At 38.8% G+C, this 16,096-nt stretch overlaps 1 protein-coding gene across 2 annotated transcripts in view; it reads right to left on the reverse strand.

Moving 5' to 3' along the window:
- nr5a2 (nuclear receptor subfamily 5, group A, member 2) overlaps positions 1 to 16,096 on the reverse strand; it is a 220,539-nt gene that overhangs the window by 165,123 nt on the left and 39,320 nt on the right. For both annotated transcript variants that reach the window (XR_011916931.1, XM_072389335.1), the window contains exon 6: positions 12,582 to 12,729. Coding sequence is in view for 1 of the 2 variants with exons in the window: in XM_072389335.1 (XP_072245436.1) it covers positions 12,582 to 12,729 (148 nt within the window). In the remaining variant the exon portion in view is untranslated. The remainder of the gene's footprint in view (positions 1 to 12,581; positions 12,730 to 16,096) is intronic.

A 16,096-nucleotide genomic window follows, 5' to 3' on the forward strand; every position in this document is an offset into this window, starting at 1 on the left:
TCAAAATAAAAACAAAATTTGTCTGTGGTTATGGGAGTATTTTTTCTGTCCTGCACGTGCTGTTGTTTCAGAATTTACCAGTATCATTAGAAAAACTCTAAGAAACTCAATAGGTCTGTTTCGCCATTGGCAATTAAGTTGTTCATTACATTTTGGCACAGTGTTTAACCGTCAACCAAGCGGCTAATCCTCAAATTTGTTCTGCCCAACATAACTAGATATTCTAAATCTTGTGAAGCAATTACCGTTTATGGAGTGAGTAATTTCTGACAAACACTTATATTTATATCGGTAGTTTGTCAGAAAAATTCTCTCAAAATTAGACTCAGTTAATTGGAGACAATTAACACAATAAAATGTATTCTTGCAAGAAGGAGACAAGTCCACACAACCTATCAGGAAGCTGGCCCAGAGTTGTCTGAGTTAAAATTATACTACTACTATTTACTATGGGAAAATTAGTTCTGACAGTAATGTTATGAGACATTGAGTTCAGACAGTCAAAAACAGTCTCACTATACACAATGTTATGAGAACTAAAAGATAGGAGGAAGGCTCCCCCCATAATATAGCTTTTCACATAGTATAACTTCATGATTTTTCTAACAAGTTCTAACACTATTTATAGGGTTGCTGACTTTTCTGCCCATGTGTCATACAAAAACCTCTCAGCACTGTATAAATTTAAAGACCTCCAGTATGATGTCAACAGGAGCTCTGAATATCAGTGCCAGGTGGCACCAAAGTACAACCTCATGCTTTAAAACAGTTTGCACAGGCCAAGAGTTGACATAACAAATGTCTAGCATTGCCCAGCGATCATCTTTTATGTTGTGTAGCATTATTTTGTGATGACATGTATGTGTGAACCATGGGTTCTTATGTGTGTGACAGGAGGGTTGAATGACCAATGCTTTCATTGCTCTCCTCCTTGTCATTTTTTCCTTGTTTTAAAGAAAGGCAAGGAATGACTTCTCTCAGTGTTTGGCTCTTGTGTTTAACACAGCGGACTCACAGAGCTTTGTTACTTAAAATATCCTTCAGGACAAGAATGAAGAGACAAGAAAGGAGCTGTGGTAGTTCAGGAGTGAGGGAGGAGGGTCACAGGTGGGTGGGGGAGAGAGACAGAGAGAAAGGGTGGGAGAACAAGAGGCAGCAACTGTTGGATCATCTGTGCTTTCAAACATTTAATCACTGTCTCTGGTTTCACACACACACACACACACACCACAGCATGCACACACTCATCACCTTAAAGCTCTGCTGTTTTTTGCCCTGCCAGAGGTATCTTGTAACCACATTGTCCGAAGGCACACATGCATACACACAGGAGCTCAAAGAGCAAAGGGTGTATAATCTTATAGCAGCCACCTGACCACCAGATAGCTTTCCATAGTTTGAGCACATGCCTCTGCACTATACATAATCACACAGGGACACAATGACTGACAATCCACATACCAGGCAGTGCTGTCATTCCAGTGAGCTCCATTTGTAATATCAGACTGGTAGATTGATGCAGAGGATTATTTTTACTTCCAGTCCAGTCAGCATTTTTTCAACCCGCAAGTTGCACACTTGCAACATTAAAGTCAGCCAGAAGTCATTAACAGATTGATTAATTTAAGTTAACCATAAACTAGTTTCAACATTTCTAAACTACAAAGTGATGAGTCTCAGTCAGTAACCCATGGGCTTTTAATCTTACTTAATCCTTAAAAGCCTGAGTCTGTCTTTCACGTTTTGTGTAAAGTAATGATCTTCCAATGAGTAACACTAATGACATATTGTTAGCTGCAGCAGTCATAAATGTCTCACCATAAAGATTTGTTTGAAATGTCAGTTGCTGCAGTAATACTGTAGCTCCTACTGAGACTGAGTGAAGGGCTTTTACAGCTTCACAAATGATTGACAAGGCTGCTGTGTAAAGCAGGGGTCCAACTGATTGCTTTATTTTTCAGTGAACATTTGACCGGCAGTATGCAGGAAGAATGCGGGGCCACAGAACCATACTCTAGTCTAGAGCATATACTCACTTACATTTATACTGTAGAGTACAACTGTAACCATGAAAGGGTGGTGTGGAGAGCTCCATATGTTTTTTTTTAAGTCTCTGCTGTTGCTTGTATGTAATGTTCCTCATACATGGTTTTCAAATCACAGCTGTTGTATAACTACTTATGAGTGAAACAACGATGTTTCCTATAAAGTCCTATAAATAAGTGATTAAACTACACAGACAAAAACTGCATAATATTTTGTAAAGAAATCAGTGTAATCAAGAGTGGGGTTTTCTGAGGTTGCACAAATGTATGCACAATTTGTTATCTGAATGTGTTTTCCTTGACTAATGTGAGCCTATTCTCTGCAGGGCCCCTGATAACCTAGGCCTGTCCTCCTTACCCCAAACAGACATGCCTCAGTCTTTAATTGGAGAGGAGCAGCAGCTCTGCAAGCACAGCGTTGGGACCAGAGCCACTGAGAATGCATTAGTATTAGCATTGCAGTAGACCAGCATGTACATAATGATAACCTCAAGCTCTGCCCACTGGGACCATCTCCTGCTCATGTACACACATGAACTCACGGACACATACAAATGCACATCAGTACACGCTTCTTTTCACCGTCTTCTCTTATACACGCATTCACGTAAACAAGCAAGTGTAATACAGCCCCAGCTATCAGAAGAGGGGGAAAAAAAAATCAGTTGCCGCCGTTCGACTGAAAAGTGTGTGTAATGAACTTGAGTTCCATTGATCGGGACTGAGAGTACAGAACCGGGGGCTGTTTGTCCCAGAAGGGTTGCCTTACTGCTGCTCGGTAGCCCCTCATAAATGTTTGAGAGGCCTGAGCTGCTCTGGATCCACCCTACCTGGGTTTAAATTCTCTGTTACAACACACACATCCAGGTTCATGTTTATGATGGATGGATGGCTGGTTGGTGGTTGTGGTTGAGGAGATCGATAGATATTTTAACTTGATGACATTTTGGTGGTGTAATGCACTTGCGAGTTTTTGTGTCAGAGAACTAGAAATAGTGTTCAGAGAGATTAGAAAAAGGTGCAATTGTTGCAAATTTAGGATTACAGACACTCTAGTCTGTATGTTCTCATTTTAAGTCTCTGTTTTGACTCAGAGACCCAAATTTCTAAGGTGCTAATTTGTTCGATATCTTATATCTTTCCATATTATATACTTAAAGTCCTCAGCTGGCTCGGGAAAGCCCACAAATGCTAGGTTGGTGACACTTCAGAAACTCTTAGAAAACACCTGATGTACAAGACAAACCATTGGTGCCTCCTTTTGACTGCTAAGTACCAGCTGGTGGGAGGTCCTCTGCGTTATGCAGCTGGTAATAAAAGTTGAACATTGATTTTCTGTAGCAGCTTGTAACTGTTAATGTTGAGACATCAATAGCCAAAGCAAAGCGCTGGGGCCTTAATAGGAGACCGAGAACGTGGAGGTCGTGAGCGGAGGCTGACTCTAAATCACAGAATCTATCCTTGCCGATCGATAGGACAGTAACTGCAAGTGTCCCTCTGCTTTCCTAATGTTTTATAATAAACTGACAGCCTGTAATAAGACCAAGGGAGAGCGAGAATGAGTGGAAGGGAGGAGGGAGAGATGGAGGGCAACAGTTTCTCCATAGCTACCCTGCCTTTAAATCATCCCACATGGGAGTGGAGAGAGGAGCAGAAGGAAAAGGGGTTGACAAGGGTTTGAAAAAAAACAAACCAAACTTTCACATGAGCATTTGTCTATTTGTGCTCACTGGCAGTGGAGTTAATGAGTGTATTGATGAAGGGGAAGTTTAGGGGATATATCCTGCACTGCTTCAGCAGAGCAGTGAGTTAAAGTGTATTAAAACCTGCTGCCAGCACGCAGCAGTCATCATATTCAGTCAGAACTGAAGGCTGGGCTGCACATGTTATGACTCTAACTTGGTGTTGAATTTCACAAAGAGATTATCTTGCAAGTAAATGGTGAGAAAAGTAAAATTATTGCCCTGCAGAAGCACTCAGTTGTATTGAAATCACTGCTTTAGATTTATTTTACTTGTGCGCTGCTCATTTTTCTAAATATATTCAGAAGACAGTCACTGTTAAGACTAAAATATATTTCCTTTTTACAATGAGACCCCAACCTTCATGGACACCATTTTTACAAACCAAATACAGTTGCACTCATGATTATAAATTTAGTGATAGGGTTTATTTGCCTGCATATTCACGTGCCCCATGGGGTCCGCCAAAAATATAACTCTTCATGGGACAGCAATCTTTCCTCTGGACACTAGGTTTCTTTTTGTGTCTGGACAACAGATATAGGTTTCTTTAAATGTGTCTATTCACGGTCTACTTAAAAAAGGACATGTCCAGCAGCACAGAATGTCACAATAGTTACATGGGGCTGAAATAATAAGGATTATGGAGATGCTCTCATTAAGCTCAAAACTTTACCAAAAGATTTCAGACATAGAGACTTAACATTGGGATATACGAAAGTATAAGAACCATGTTTTCCTTCCTCTGTTCTTTTCTGTGATACCAATTCTGTTTTGCTCCTGATGATGTTTTAATTCTTGTTGCAATATGATGATGTAATGATGTTAATAGTTGTCACTCTTCAGTAAAACAAAAATGCATTGTTAGTGACGGTAGGTGGTGTTATACGCCCCTTGACCTATTCTATTTTTAGTTTAACTTCATCTCTTAGCCTTTAAGCTGGAGATTGCTTTTTTTTCTCTATAAAATACATGGTTGGGTTCAGATGTTCAAAAATGCATGGTTGCAGTTAAAAAAGGTATAAATTGTCATGGAGTATGCACATTCATATTCATTAGTCACAGTTCCTATCATGTGACACGGCACTAACCACCATAGACAACTGCCCACCAAAATGATAATGATGATAGTGTTAAGGAAAAGCAGCATAACATATAAATTATGTGGATCATTTGATGATAATCTGGTGAAAGACAAAATCTATTAAAAATCAGAATGCATGCAAGCGAGACGTGAGACTAACACTAAAAGGGGGAGTGAGAAGCAGTAGGTAGCGATCATCAATATGCTTTTTCCACCATCAGAACTCACTGCAACTGCTGCTTAATGATGACATCCCGGAGTATTGCCAGGTAATAGTGGCAGGCTGTAGACCTGGAGCTTTTATAGCTTGATAAAGTCTGAAAGCCTTTTTTCGACAGCTTCATTATGTGGAATTCCCAACAAAGTGACTGTCTGCATCAGGAGCTGACTGCTCACCATGTTAGATTTCTTTAGCTAAATTTGACAGAAAACAGACAGGCGGATTAGGTTCATTACTTCAGGGCACACTACCACCTACTCCTGATGAGATGAAAGAAAATGAAAGAGAAGTTGGGACACTCACACATGATCAGCTGGATTTGGCTCCATCAGGATTGAAGTTTGAACAACTTTTTTTTTTTTTTTTGAGTGTTTGTTTCCTGCATCAGAATGATACATGAAGTAAACAGATGGAGGGTAAAAAAGATTTGTTTGAAAGATAGATGAGGATCCAATCTTTTTTAATCAGCATGTGTTTGCTCAGTACTTCAGTGAGTTTCAAAACAGAAAAAGCACTAGAAGCAGCCATTTGGTGCATGGATTACATTTTATGAACCTTATACACAAGTTTACAGTCTGAGGTTCTTGCAATCACTCCTTCAGTGTTTTTCATTAAAGCGGTCATTGTACCAATCCACTCACTCCAATTTGTGGCTCTGTGTCTATACGCACACATCGTGAAACATGATTTGCGCTGTATGTCTTACACATCTGGTATACAGAGACTGTCAAACTCCACAAAACGTGCCCATATGGCGGTGGTTCATGCAGGCCAATAATTATATTCAAAGAATATGCAACTTCTACTTCTATGCAACTCTGAACAGGTTTAGAAACCTAACTATTTGGTTTGGTTTTTGGAAAAGAATCTTTGGCTTATAACACAACCTTTATATTGAAAGGAAATCAAAGGATACTTAAGGGTTGCCTCACAAACTACTGATATTTGAAATGCTATTTGACATATAATAAAGTCCTAGTTAGAGACTTATACTGAAAGCAAAAATACAGCACAGATGTGCAACATCTTCAAGTTCTTACAAGTCATGTCAGACTGAAAATAACTCCATTCTTCAGTGTTAAGAGTTTATAGTCTAATACTATACTTGGAATGCAAGTCCTCTGAGTGAACAAATATTTATCGCTTCCACATAGTAAACACATTGTACATAAAGAACTAAATTGTATAATAATCAAATATTTCTCAAAACAAAAGCCTTGAGAAATGTTGTGCTATTTTTTTCTTTTTATACCTGTGCTTTCTTTTTTATGCAATTAATTTGCGTATTAGTTTTATGGCTGTTATCTGTACCTACAGTGAAGGTTAAACAGATTAAACTACATTTTTTTCTATCGTTTTTAGCTGTTTTCTGAAAAACACACACTTTGCTTGCTTTTCTTGAGATTTTCTTGTCCCTTTTTGGAGCAATGCAAGGCTGTCACATTTCATGTAAGGTCAAGGTTTCCCACAGACCAGCGACTAACAACTCACACACACATTCACTATTCTTCATTTGTGTATTGATTGGGTCAAAGGTGCACATGAGACTCCATTTTGTTGACTTGCATCCCAGCCAAAAGCTTGGCTCACACAAAGAAAAAAAAATCCTTATTATGTTGCTGTGTCCCTATTAAATTGTCAAATGTTACAACTTAATTAAATACAGGTTATATGCTCCATTATTTGACCCATACATTGGTCTCTGTGAGCATCAGTATTGAACCAACATTACCTCAATCCCCAACCGCATTCTAAATGATTTAGTTCTTTTCAGGAAATGAATATTTGCCAGGCTTATTGGTGGTTCATGAGTGTGTGCATGTTCACTAGCCAGGGATCAGGGCATTGATTGTGAGCAGCCTCAGGTCTTTCTTAATTAGGGTGTACCTGCCTGGGAATTACATTTTTTCGTAACTTGGTGAAAGAAAGACAGAAAAAAAGAAAGAGAAGAGAAGAAAAAGAATCTGTTTCATCCAGATTAATTAGGTTTGCTGTGTTAGTGTTGTCAACAGATTGGTGTCTGACCTCGCAGTGCTAAAATCACATCATAGTAATGATAAATGTGACATATTGCTGGGATCAAGGTGTAGGGAGCTTTTTTCTTTATGAAAAGGAGAATTAAAGAAATGAAAAATGATGGGAAAGTCTCCAAAATGTTGTGGTGACTTGATTTAGATTTCCATAAAATAAAACTTGTTTAAGGCACTAACTTCTGTCAATTATCATATAAGCATAATCATAGCTTTTCCCAAGATCTATTCAATGAGTATGGAGAAATAGCTCCAACCAATTAGTTAAGCTCATTCTAAGTTTCAACACAAGTTTCAGGGATTGTTGGGAGGACATTTTAGGTCAAGGTGTGAGGAGGAACAGTTGAGGTATGAGGAAAAACGATGAACGGAGGGTCAAGATGAATGAGGACGAGTGGAGGTGGTGATAGAGCTGTGATAGATCAAGGTGTACAAAGATGAATGTGGACAAAAATGGAGTGAAAGGGCAGAGCGATAAGACAAGAGACAATGTGCAGGGCAGGATGGATGAAGAGGGATGGAGGTTAGGAGGGAGGGAATTGATAGGTGGGTGTCTTTAAAGTCCAACCTCAGAGACTGACTAATCACTTGACAGCTAGCTAATGGTGATGTTGAGGCAGCTCTTGAATCACATCTTCCCCCTTCTTTTTTTCCTTTATGATTTGACTGCATTGTTCACTTCTGATCTTACCGTACAAAATACACTCTAACACTTACTAACAGCTAGCTTTTGTCTTCAGTAGAAAAGGGTTGAAACTGGTATCCAGCTCCAGCCGGCATTAATGGAAACATGAAACCGAGATGTTTTCCCCTTTTTGATGAAATGCTAAGACAAGAGGGCTTTACAAGCCTGTCTTGAACTTCTGCAACTCTTTGTCATCTTAGCCACACTTTCTTCCTGTTGGCACATTTGCAAAATCATATGTATCCCTTTAGAAAAAAACAGAAATTGAAAAAAATGAGCTCACCTACCTCCTTGTAAAACTAAGCGTCTAAAGCAACCTAAGGGGATACATTTAAATCTAACTTAAGAAAACTACTCGTGAGACTCATGAGATAAACCTACATTGTGAAAAAATTGAACACAATTTAAAATTTTCTCTACTGCATACACTTTTTATGGGCTTTGTTCTTGCAAAAGAACAGCTTTTAAGGCCAAGTCCTTTCCGCTCTTTCCGCTGGGATCATTTACCACCCGGTGCTGGTCTGGCAGGTTCTCTGGCTCTCCTCTCCACTGACAAGGCCTGGCAGCACCTGTCTCACCCAATTACACCCGATGGGGTCTGACCCACTAAGCTGGGTTAACTGGTTGCTGGCTGAACACTCTCTGACCTCTGTCATCACATCTGTTTCATGGTAACTCTGTGATTCAGCAGTCATGCATGCTTTTTGGTGAGGGTTGATAAATACTTGCATTTTCACTTTGAGATTCAAAGAAGCATAGATCACACACAGATAACATTTTCTTTTAGGAATGACACTTTGCTGTTCTATTCCCATAACTTTACACTTTGGAGCTTCATGGTACAAAATAAAATTGAACACAGCCAACAGTTAAGTTAGGTGTCAGTTCCTTGAAGAATGAAAGAAGAGAATCTTAAATCCACTTTCCTCGGCCAGACTTCAGACTTGTGACCTATTCCTCACCTCTAGTGATGCTCTATCACCTACTGCATGCAACTTGTCATTCTTTCTGTTAGGCCTTTGAACCTTTTAAAGGAAATCAAAGGCCTATTAACAGTGTCCTGATATTGAACGACTTGTAGTAATCCTTTACTGAACTTTGACCCAGGCTGTTCTTAAACTCTTGAGTGTGTGTTGCTCAGTGCGAAGACATACAGTACAATCATTGCTCTAAGAACTATAAACACTTAAGAGATCAATGATCACAGAGTGATCATTTCCTTCTTGACAGAGGTTAAAAGCCCTCACTGAAGACAAGGAAGAGTGACATGGTACAAAGAGAGATAGAATGAGATAAAGTAAGGCAATAAATTAAAAGAAAGGATGTCTAATTCTGAAAACAAACACGCACAGATCACGACAAGTGTCTCCTCACAGCTGGGCTGACATCTATATCCCTGTCTTTATCGACAACTGGCTTAACTAAAAGCTCCTCTGCCAGGGGTGGGGGGGTGAGGAGGTGACTGATTGTCCACACACAAGAAAAAAGAAGGAGAGGGGGGGACTGCTGATCGAGGGAGGAACTCAGAAAATAATCATGACACAAACAAAACAACAAAAAATCAGAGGGAAAGTAAAGGAGGCAGGGAGGAAGACAGAAATACAGATAACACCACTACAGTACTTTCTTGACTCAAAAGAGAAATCTTTACTTATATTACTGGTACTAGTACTACCATAAAGGATACAACTGTATTGCCAGACAGGAGCAGTAATATTAAATATTAAATGTATTGTTTCTATTACATTTTACATCAAATTTAAATATTTTTTATTCACAGAGACTGGATATTTTTATGAATATGTGTATATATATATATACTTATATATAAATACATATATATTTGATTATGGGAAATTTCAACATATTCTTTGATTTCTTAAACTTGAAAAATTCTTAAGGGGCAAAAAGGGGCTGGAATGATTAAACAAAGTTTAGATTAAAATTAATTAATATGTTCCTTCTCTTTGTTTTGGTTTGCCTTGAAATGATGAGACTGCTTTCCCTTATAAATATACTTTTTACAATAAAAAGTTGATCCCCCTGCAAAAGAAAAGACTCCTGTCTATACAAGAAAATGTACTGCTGTTGCATTGCAGCTGTAAAAAGCAGAATCATCAAGATGGATGCGGTTCTTATATTGGGCTAATATGATAAATGATTGCTATTTATTAGATCTTTTTTGAGAAATCGCAACAGCAATTGTGAAAGGAGTGCAAAAGCAGTTTTTTTTTTGTTTATTTTTTTAAAAAAAAGCTCTCCTCATAAAGAAATTATGAGTATTCTCCAAGAGAATAAAGTTTCAGCTTAATGTTCCTGATTTCCATAAGGCTGATAAGGCTGAGTCTCTTCATATATTAGCTGACATATATACATATAAAAACTAATGTTGCCCACTTAATTTATGTTGATAATCTGTATAGTAAGAAAGTACAGTAAACAGCGGTTCATGGTATCAGTACATTGTTTATCTATTAGAGAGCACAGTGGCCATCATTAAAGATTAAATTAAGCTAATAAAGAGGCAGCATCTGATCTTTTAGTTCAATCATCAGTACATAGTTACTCCCATGCTTCATTTCATTACTCTCCTTCTTAACTGGTTCTGCTTGGGGCACAGCTGGCTGTCTACACAGACACACATATGCATGGATATACACCTGCTCTCCAACTGCTGTGCACATTATGCACATTCATTCCCTGGAGGAAATAGGTACGTATCTCAGGCCTCTTGCAGCCGATCACATGCACATCTCTGATCAGCTGTATATGATATTAGTCACACTACTTCTAAACCTCCTGGCTTTACTTTGCTTTAACCTGTCTCCCTCTCTCATCCCCACCAACACCACCTCCTCTAACACTGATCATCTCAGCCAGATGTACGGCGCCTGTGTCTGTCTTCTTTTGCGGGAGGCCAGGGCAATGCCGGAGAACAGGCACTGCCGGGGGCGATACACATCCCTCAGGTGGGCCTTTCATTATGGATGATGCTTCTGCCAAATTATTTAGACCCTGAGCCCCAGAAACATCCCTTCTCTATATAAAAACGTGACAAAACAAACACAAGCATGCACAGACATACACACTCCAATGTCCTACTGCATCTCCCTTATCCTCTCGCTTTCCTTACAGATTCCATTTCCACAAATATTAATTCTGCCTGCTCACATGTATGTGCATCTGCTGTTTATTTGTCCCCCTTTAATGTTCAGAGAACATGAAGAAGGGAAAAACGGACCCTTGTGAATTACACCTATCTGCGAGAAGGGACTTGAAGCTAAGGATAAGGAAAATAATCATCATAGATATGCCACGGTTTATTTAAGCGCCATGGATGGGCCAGACTGAGTGAAGCTACCTCAAAATTATTGGCTTCAGTGATGTGGGATGTTAAAAAGGATTTGGTTGACTGTATGTGTGTTTCCCTGGGAGGCCATTTTTGCAGACTCATTAGGAAAGAGTTGGAGATGACAGTCCCCGGGCAATGTCTGACCTCGGCTGAGAGCAGCTTTGGGATAAGGACACACACATACAAGCATACGCACACATTCACATCCCATCATTGTAACCCTTTCTTTGTCCCTTAACTCATTAAGCTACTTATTCCTTCAATTCTTCTTCCCCCAAATCCCTTGCTCTATCCCTCCTCCTAGCTTCAATTCTCTCCCACCTGTCCATCTCAAATACTTCAGGCAGGTACCTCCTACCAATTCCCAATTCCCATGCTCTTCCACTTCATCCTCTGCCTATCTCCTCCATCTCACACCTCCCTTCCACCCTGTTTCCTTCCAAGTTCCTTCTTTCCTTTCCAAAACACTAAAGCGAAGTCACAGAGGGGAAAAAAACCCTCACCTCCCATCCTTCTCCAAAACAAATTCTCCCATCTCCCTGTTCATCTTCTTCATATGTTTTCTTTTTTCTAGCCAAACTCCCTGTTAGCAGTTCTCATTGATACTGAGTTAAATTTCATCATACATCCAGCACTTATTATGAGCGATGGCTTCTGGTATTGTTGATCCAGGAACTAATGCAAATTCATCTCCTGTCTCCAAGAAGTGTACACCACAAGAGAGCAACAGATACATTCCAACAATGCTAAATGTCAGTAATACTTTTACTTGTACTGTTAATACTGACCTCGCCTTTTAAGAGTAGATTATGATCCGCAAAGTTGGCTATGCAGCCAAAGATGGGGTGAGGGATTTCCACTGTGCCGGTGATACACTTATATTAATGAGATTGCTAAACTTAAAAGAACAAAACTGTCTATGATGAACATTTCAGGTAAAAGGATGAAAAATAAAGATACATTCATCCATTATCCACAGGCCATATCTTTTTTATATAAAATGTTTATTAACTTTTTTTCAATGACTGTGCAGACACAAGCCATTCATTTCTTGACTAATTTTGTGACTGATTGGTCTTACATTTTCAAACATCAAGCACACTCACAATCAAGCATTAAAGCTGCAAGTCCATGTGGATCCTTCCTTAGAGCTGTTCTGATTAAACTGAGGGAAGACAATTCTTATTTCCCTTATCCACTTTCCATATTGTTCCTTTCTTTCTTCCTTCCTTCCTTCCTTCCTTCCTTCCTTCATGAAAAATCAGTCATAGAAGTCGGAAAAAATATTACTGCTATCAAAGCCATCCATAAAAGAGCAGATGAAACAAGAAAAAACTCCTATATTACTTTACCAGAGCTAATTGAGAAGCAAAGATCTACCCTCCACCTCCACCTCCAAACACACACATTTTTAGAAACTCACCTAGGCTGAAGAGGACCAGAAACTTGAGGCAGACAAATTCCCGCTGGTCCAGCTGCAGGGAACGTAGTCTGGTGACCAGCTCTTGGGCGTGACTCAACAGATTGTTGAGGGTGGCACCAGCCTGTGAAGCAATCATTGCATAGTCCACCTGGAACAAGCAGGAAGAGAGTAGCATTAGGACATGGGCAACACGAATGAGAGTCTGACTTGGGTAGAAACTGAGCTTTTGTTGAAAAATATAGCTATAATGCAACACACACTACCAATTAACACTGACTTCAAGAATTCAACATTTATATTGTAGCAACTTATAGGATAGCTAAGTATGACTAGATTAAAACAAGTAACTCCTGTCCGAAATGGGACACTGGAAGCAGATTGTAGAATTTTTTTCTACTTGAACAGTTTCTGTAATATAACTGTAGTATAAATATGAGAAAAAAGTATAGATAGATCATTCAAACACATCTTTCTTACTTAGGTTCAAGTCATCCATTCCAACATACATAAATACACACTACTTTTCAGGTGCGCTTTAGATTTGCAGCCGCAGCACATTTGTCTCGGAGGCAAGTCCTTAACTGCCACTCAGAATAAGCAGGACCATATTAAATTTTTATATTTATTGACGATTCATTACCATAATTGACTGTGCAAGGGTTTCCAGGGCAAGGTAGACATTGGCGTGTGCAGTTCCTAAAGCTCAGAGAGGAAGGGAGTCCCTGCGAGCTTACATTTGCAATTAAAACCAGCCCCGGGGTTTGGAGTTTTTTTTTTATTGTGTAAATAGGATGACCGAAACCTTTTTTCCCATCTTTTTCATCTGGCTGAAAAAGAGCATGGTCAAAGCAAAGTAAATGTTGACAATGCACCAGGTTTCATCTTCTGCCTCGTCCTCCTCTTAGGCTTTTACTATGCGACTCATTGTCCCAACTCCTTTGTCCCTCCCTCTTTCCTTCTTAACCCCTATGAGACATAAAGAATTATGACTCTGTGAAAAGCAGACACTGCCTGCCCCCCTTCCAAGGTGTCAATCAATTTACATAAAATCAACTGTGCATGAAATAAGTTCATTGAAGGATTGGATTGTTGATGGCGATGCCTTGGGTTATTACCTCCTTGCCTTAAGTAAAAAGAGAGGGGGAAAATGCTATAATGTCACTATAGCAGACTTAGCACTAACTCTGGCAGTGGTGACCTGTGTATCAATCAATCAATCAATCAATACTACTTTATTATCTCTCCTGGGGGGGATATAGAAGGTAAATATATGAATAAACCTTCAAATTTCAAACTATCATGAAAATGATGAACGGTTCTAGTTGAACATTACAAAATATATGGAAGGAGAGTTTAGTTGGCTGCTTAGAGGTCTCTGATGTGTTTTGAAGATGCAGATGGAAAATATGCCAAGTTTGAATGCAAAGCAGTGTGTGACTATTGGAGGAATGTCTGCTTTTTCTTTTATATATCTAATTTGAATTTCATGCAGCCCGCACTAGAAGTGTTATGCTCTCAAAACATCAGGATTTATAATGGGTGCTAAGCCGCAAGGCCTTGCTTAATCATTCAAGAGATCAGTGCAATCTTTGTCATTTTATGTTTGCATACATTTTTACAAGTCACACTTTGTGTTTGATCCTATGACAGGATAAAGAACAAGCACTCATGGCCATTTCTCTCTTATGTTGGTGACATGACAACATAGAGCAGTAAAAAGAAGGCAGTAAAATATAAGAACAGATAGGAATTACCAAGCAAGAAATGACAAAGATAAGGACAAGAGAAAAAGAATAGCAAAAGGCAAGTGACAGGTTGTAACAGTTCATTTGCTGCTTCAAAAGATTTCTTTTCAAATGTCTGTATGAGAGCATTGTATGACAGGCAACAGCAAAGAGGCAGTTTGTTTCAAAGCAAAAGGGAACAGACATCTGTTCAAATGTTCCATATGAACAAAGCTCCATTTTTCTCTTAAATAACTAACGGTTATGTTTGTTGCCAATAGTTCTGAAATGAATTGATGATATTTGTGGTGATACACCGTACACTTCAAAATAAAAATAATTGATGCACATTAAGAAGATGCTTTTCAGCAAAACTGAACAAATCATGAGGCGAAAGCTATTCTCAAAGTTATCTTTGTGTTATATTATTTGGCCAATTCTGTGTGAATCATTCAAGCATAAAAAGGTACCTAACTCAACCTGAACCAATGATGTGTCTACACACATTCACTAAAGAAGCCATTTTCTATTCTATTTTGGAACTTTTTTATTAGCATCTTGTCACAAAACACATAACTTGTTTATATCTATCTATTCTATTGACATAAAATTACAAATATATCACAGTTTGACAGGCATCAAATAGTATTATTCCATCAACAAGATGATTGCCAGCAATCTGTTAGCTGAAAACTTGGCATATCTCATTGTGTGTAGCGTGCCCTAAAAGAATGAGGAAACTAGTGGAGGACAAAAGAGGAATTGGCAGGCTTCAAAAACAACCTATAGCAGATGAATAGTATCTGGAAGTGATGTCCTCAAGAAATTGGAAAAGATCCAGCAAAGACCTGACACAGGACCTGACAGATGGCCTTTCAGCTGATCCACCTACTGTTACCTGAAGCCTCATCAGAAATATTCTCCACAGAAGGGAGGCTGTCAAAAAGCCATTCTGAAGAAAGGAAAAAAAAAAGGCTGAGGTATGCCAAATGACACAAGAGCTGGAGTGAAGATCAGTGGCAACAGGTCTTATGGAGTGATGAATCCTCCCCAGAGCCCAGAACCAATGTTATTGAAGCATTGTGGGACCATCTTGACAGAGAATGAAACGAAAGGCAGCCAACATCCAAAGAAGAGCTTTGGAACATACTTCAGAAAACCTGGGTAACTATTCCTGAAGACTGCTTTAAAGAATTACAAGAAAAATGGTTTAAAATGGCACAGGCTGTGTTAAAGAAAAAAAGAGCTCAAAGCAAATATTGACTTCTAATTCTGTTAGAGTTCTATAAACTCGGTTTTTGATTCACATACTGTTTCCAACAATGTTTGCATGTTTGAATTATTAGCTGTACCATGAATAAATTCCACTATCTTTTACTACCGGGACTATGTGACTATGGTACTGTCACACCGTCCAAGAATGTTGAGCTATCACAATTATTCCATGGACTTACATGCATGATGCATGTTTTGACACCCAGTTCCAATAAAGAAGACCTATGTTGTTTTTCCTCAACAAGATATTATATGTTTACCTTCATGTACTGAATCTCAATCCTCAAATTTCCTCAATCTTCAATTCCTGCTCAAAAAAATTCAAGAAAATCACAGACTTACAAAAAAGAAAGGGTATTTTTAAGTTTTTAGCTTGTTTTAGTATTCAAGTACTTTTGTAAAGTCATATCAGATATTCCACAATGTTCTTCAACTGACTCCTGACTCAAAAAGCTCCAAAGCTTTGCAAACACATCATATTACAGGCTAATGTGGCCTACGTTCACTGTTTGTTAA

This window comes from Leuresthes tenuis, unplaced genomic scaffold (genome assembly GCF_036924035.1).
Source record: "Leuresthes tenuis unplaced genomic scaffold, fLeuTen1.0.hap1 SCAF_7, whole genome shotgun sequence".
In the NCBI taxonomy this organism is placed as follows: domain Eukaryota; kingdom Metazoa; phylum Chordata; class Actinopteri; order Atheriniformes; family Atherinopsidae; genus Leuresthes; species Leuresthes tenuis.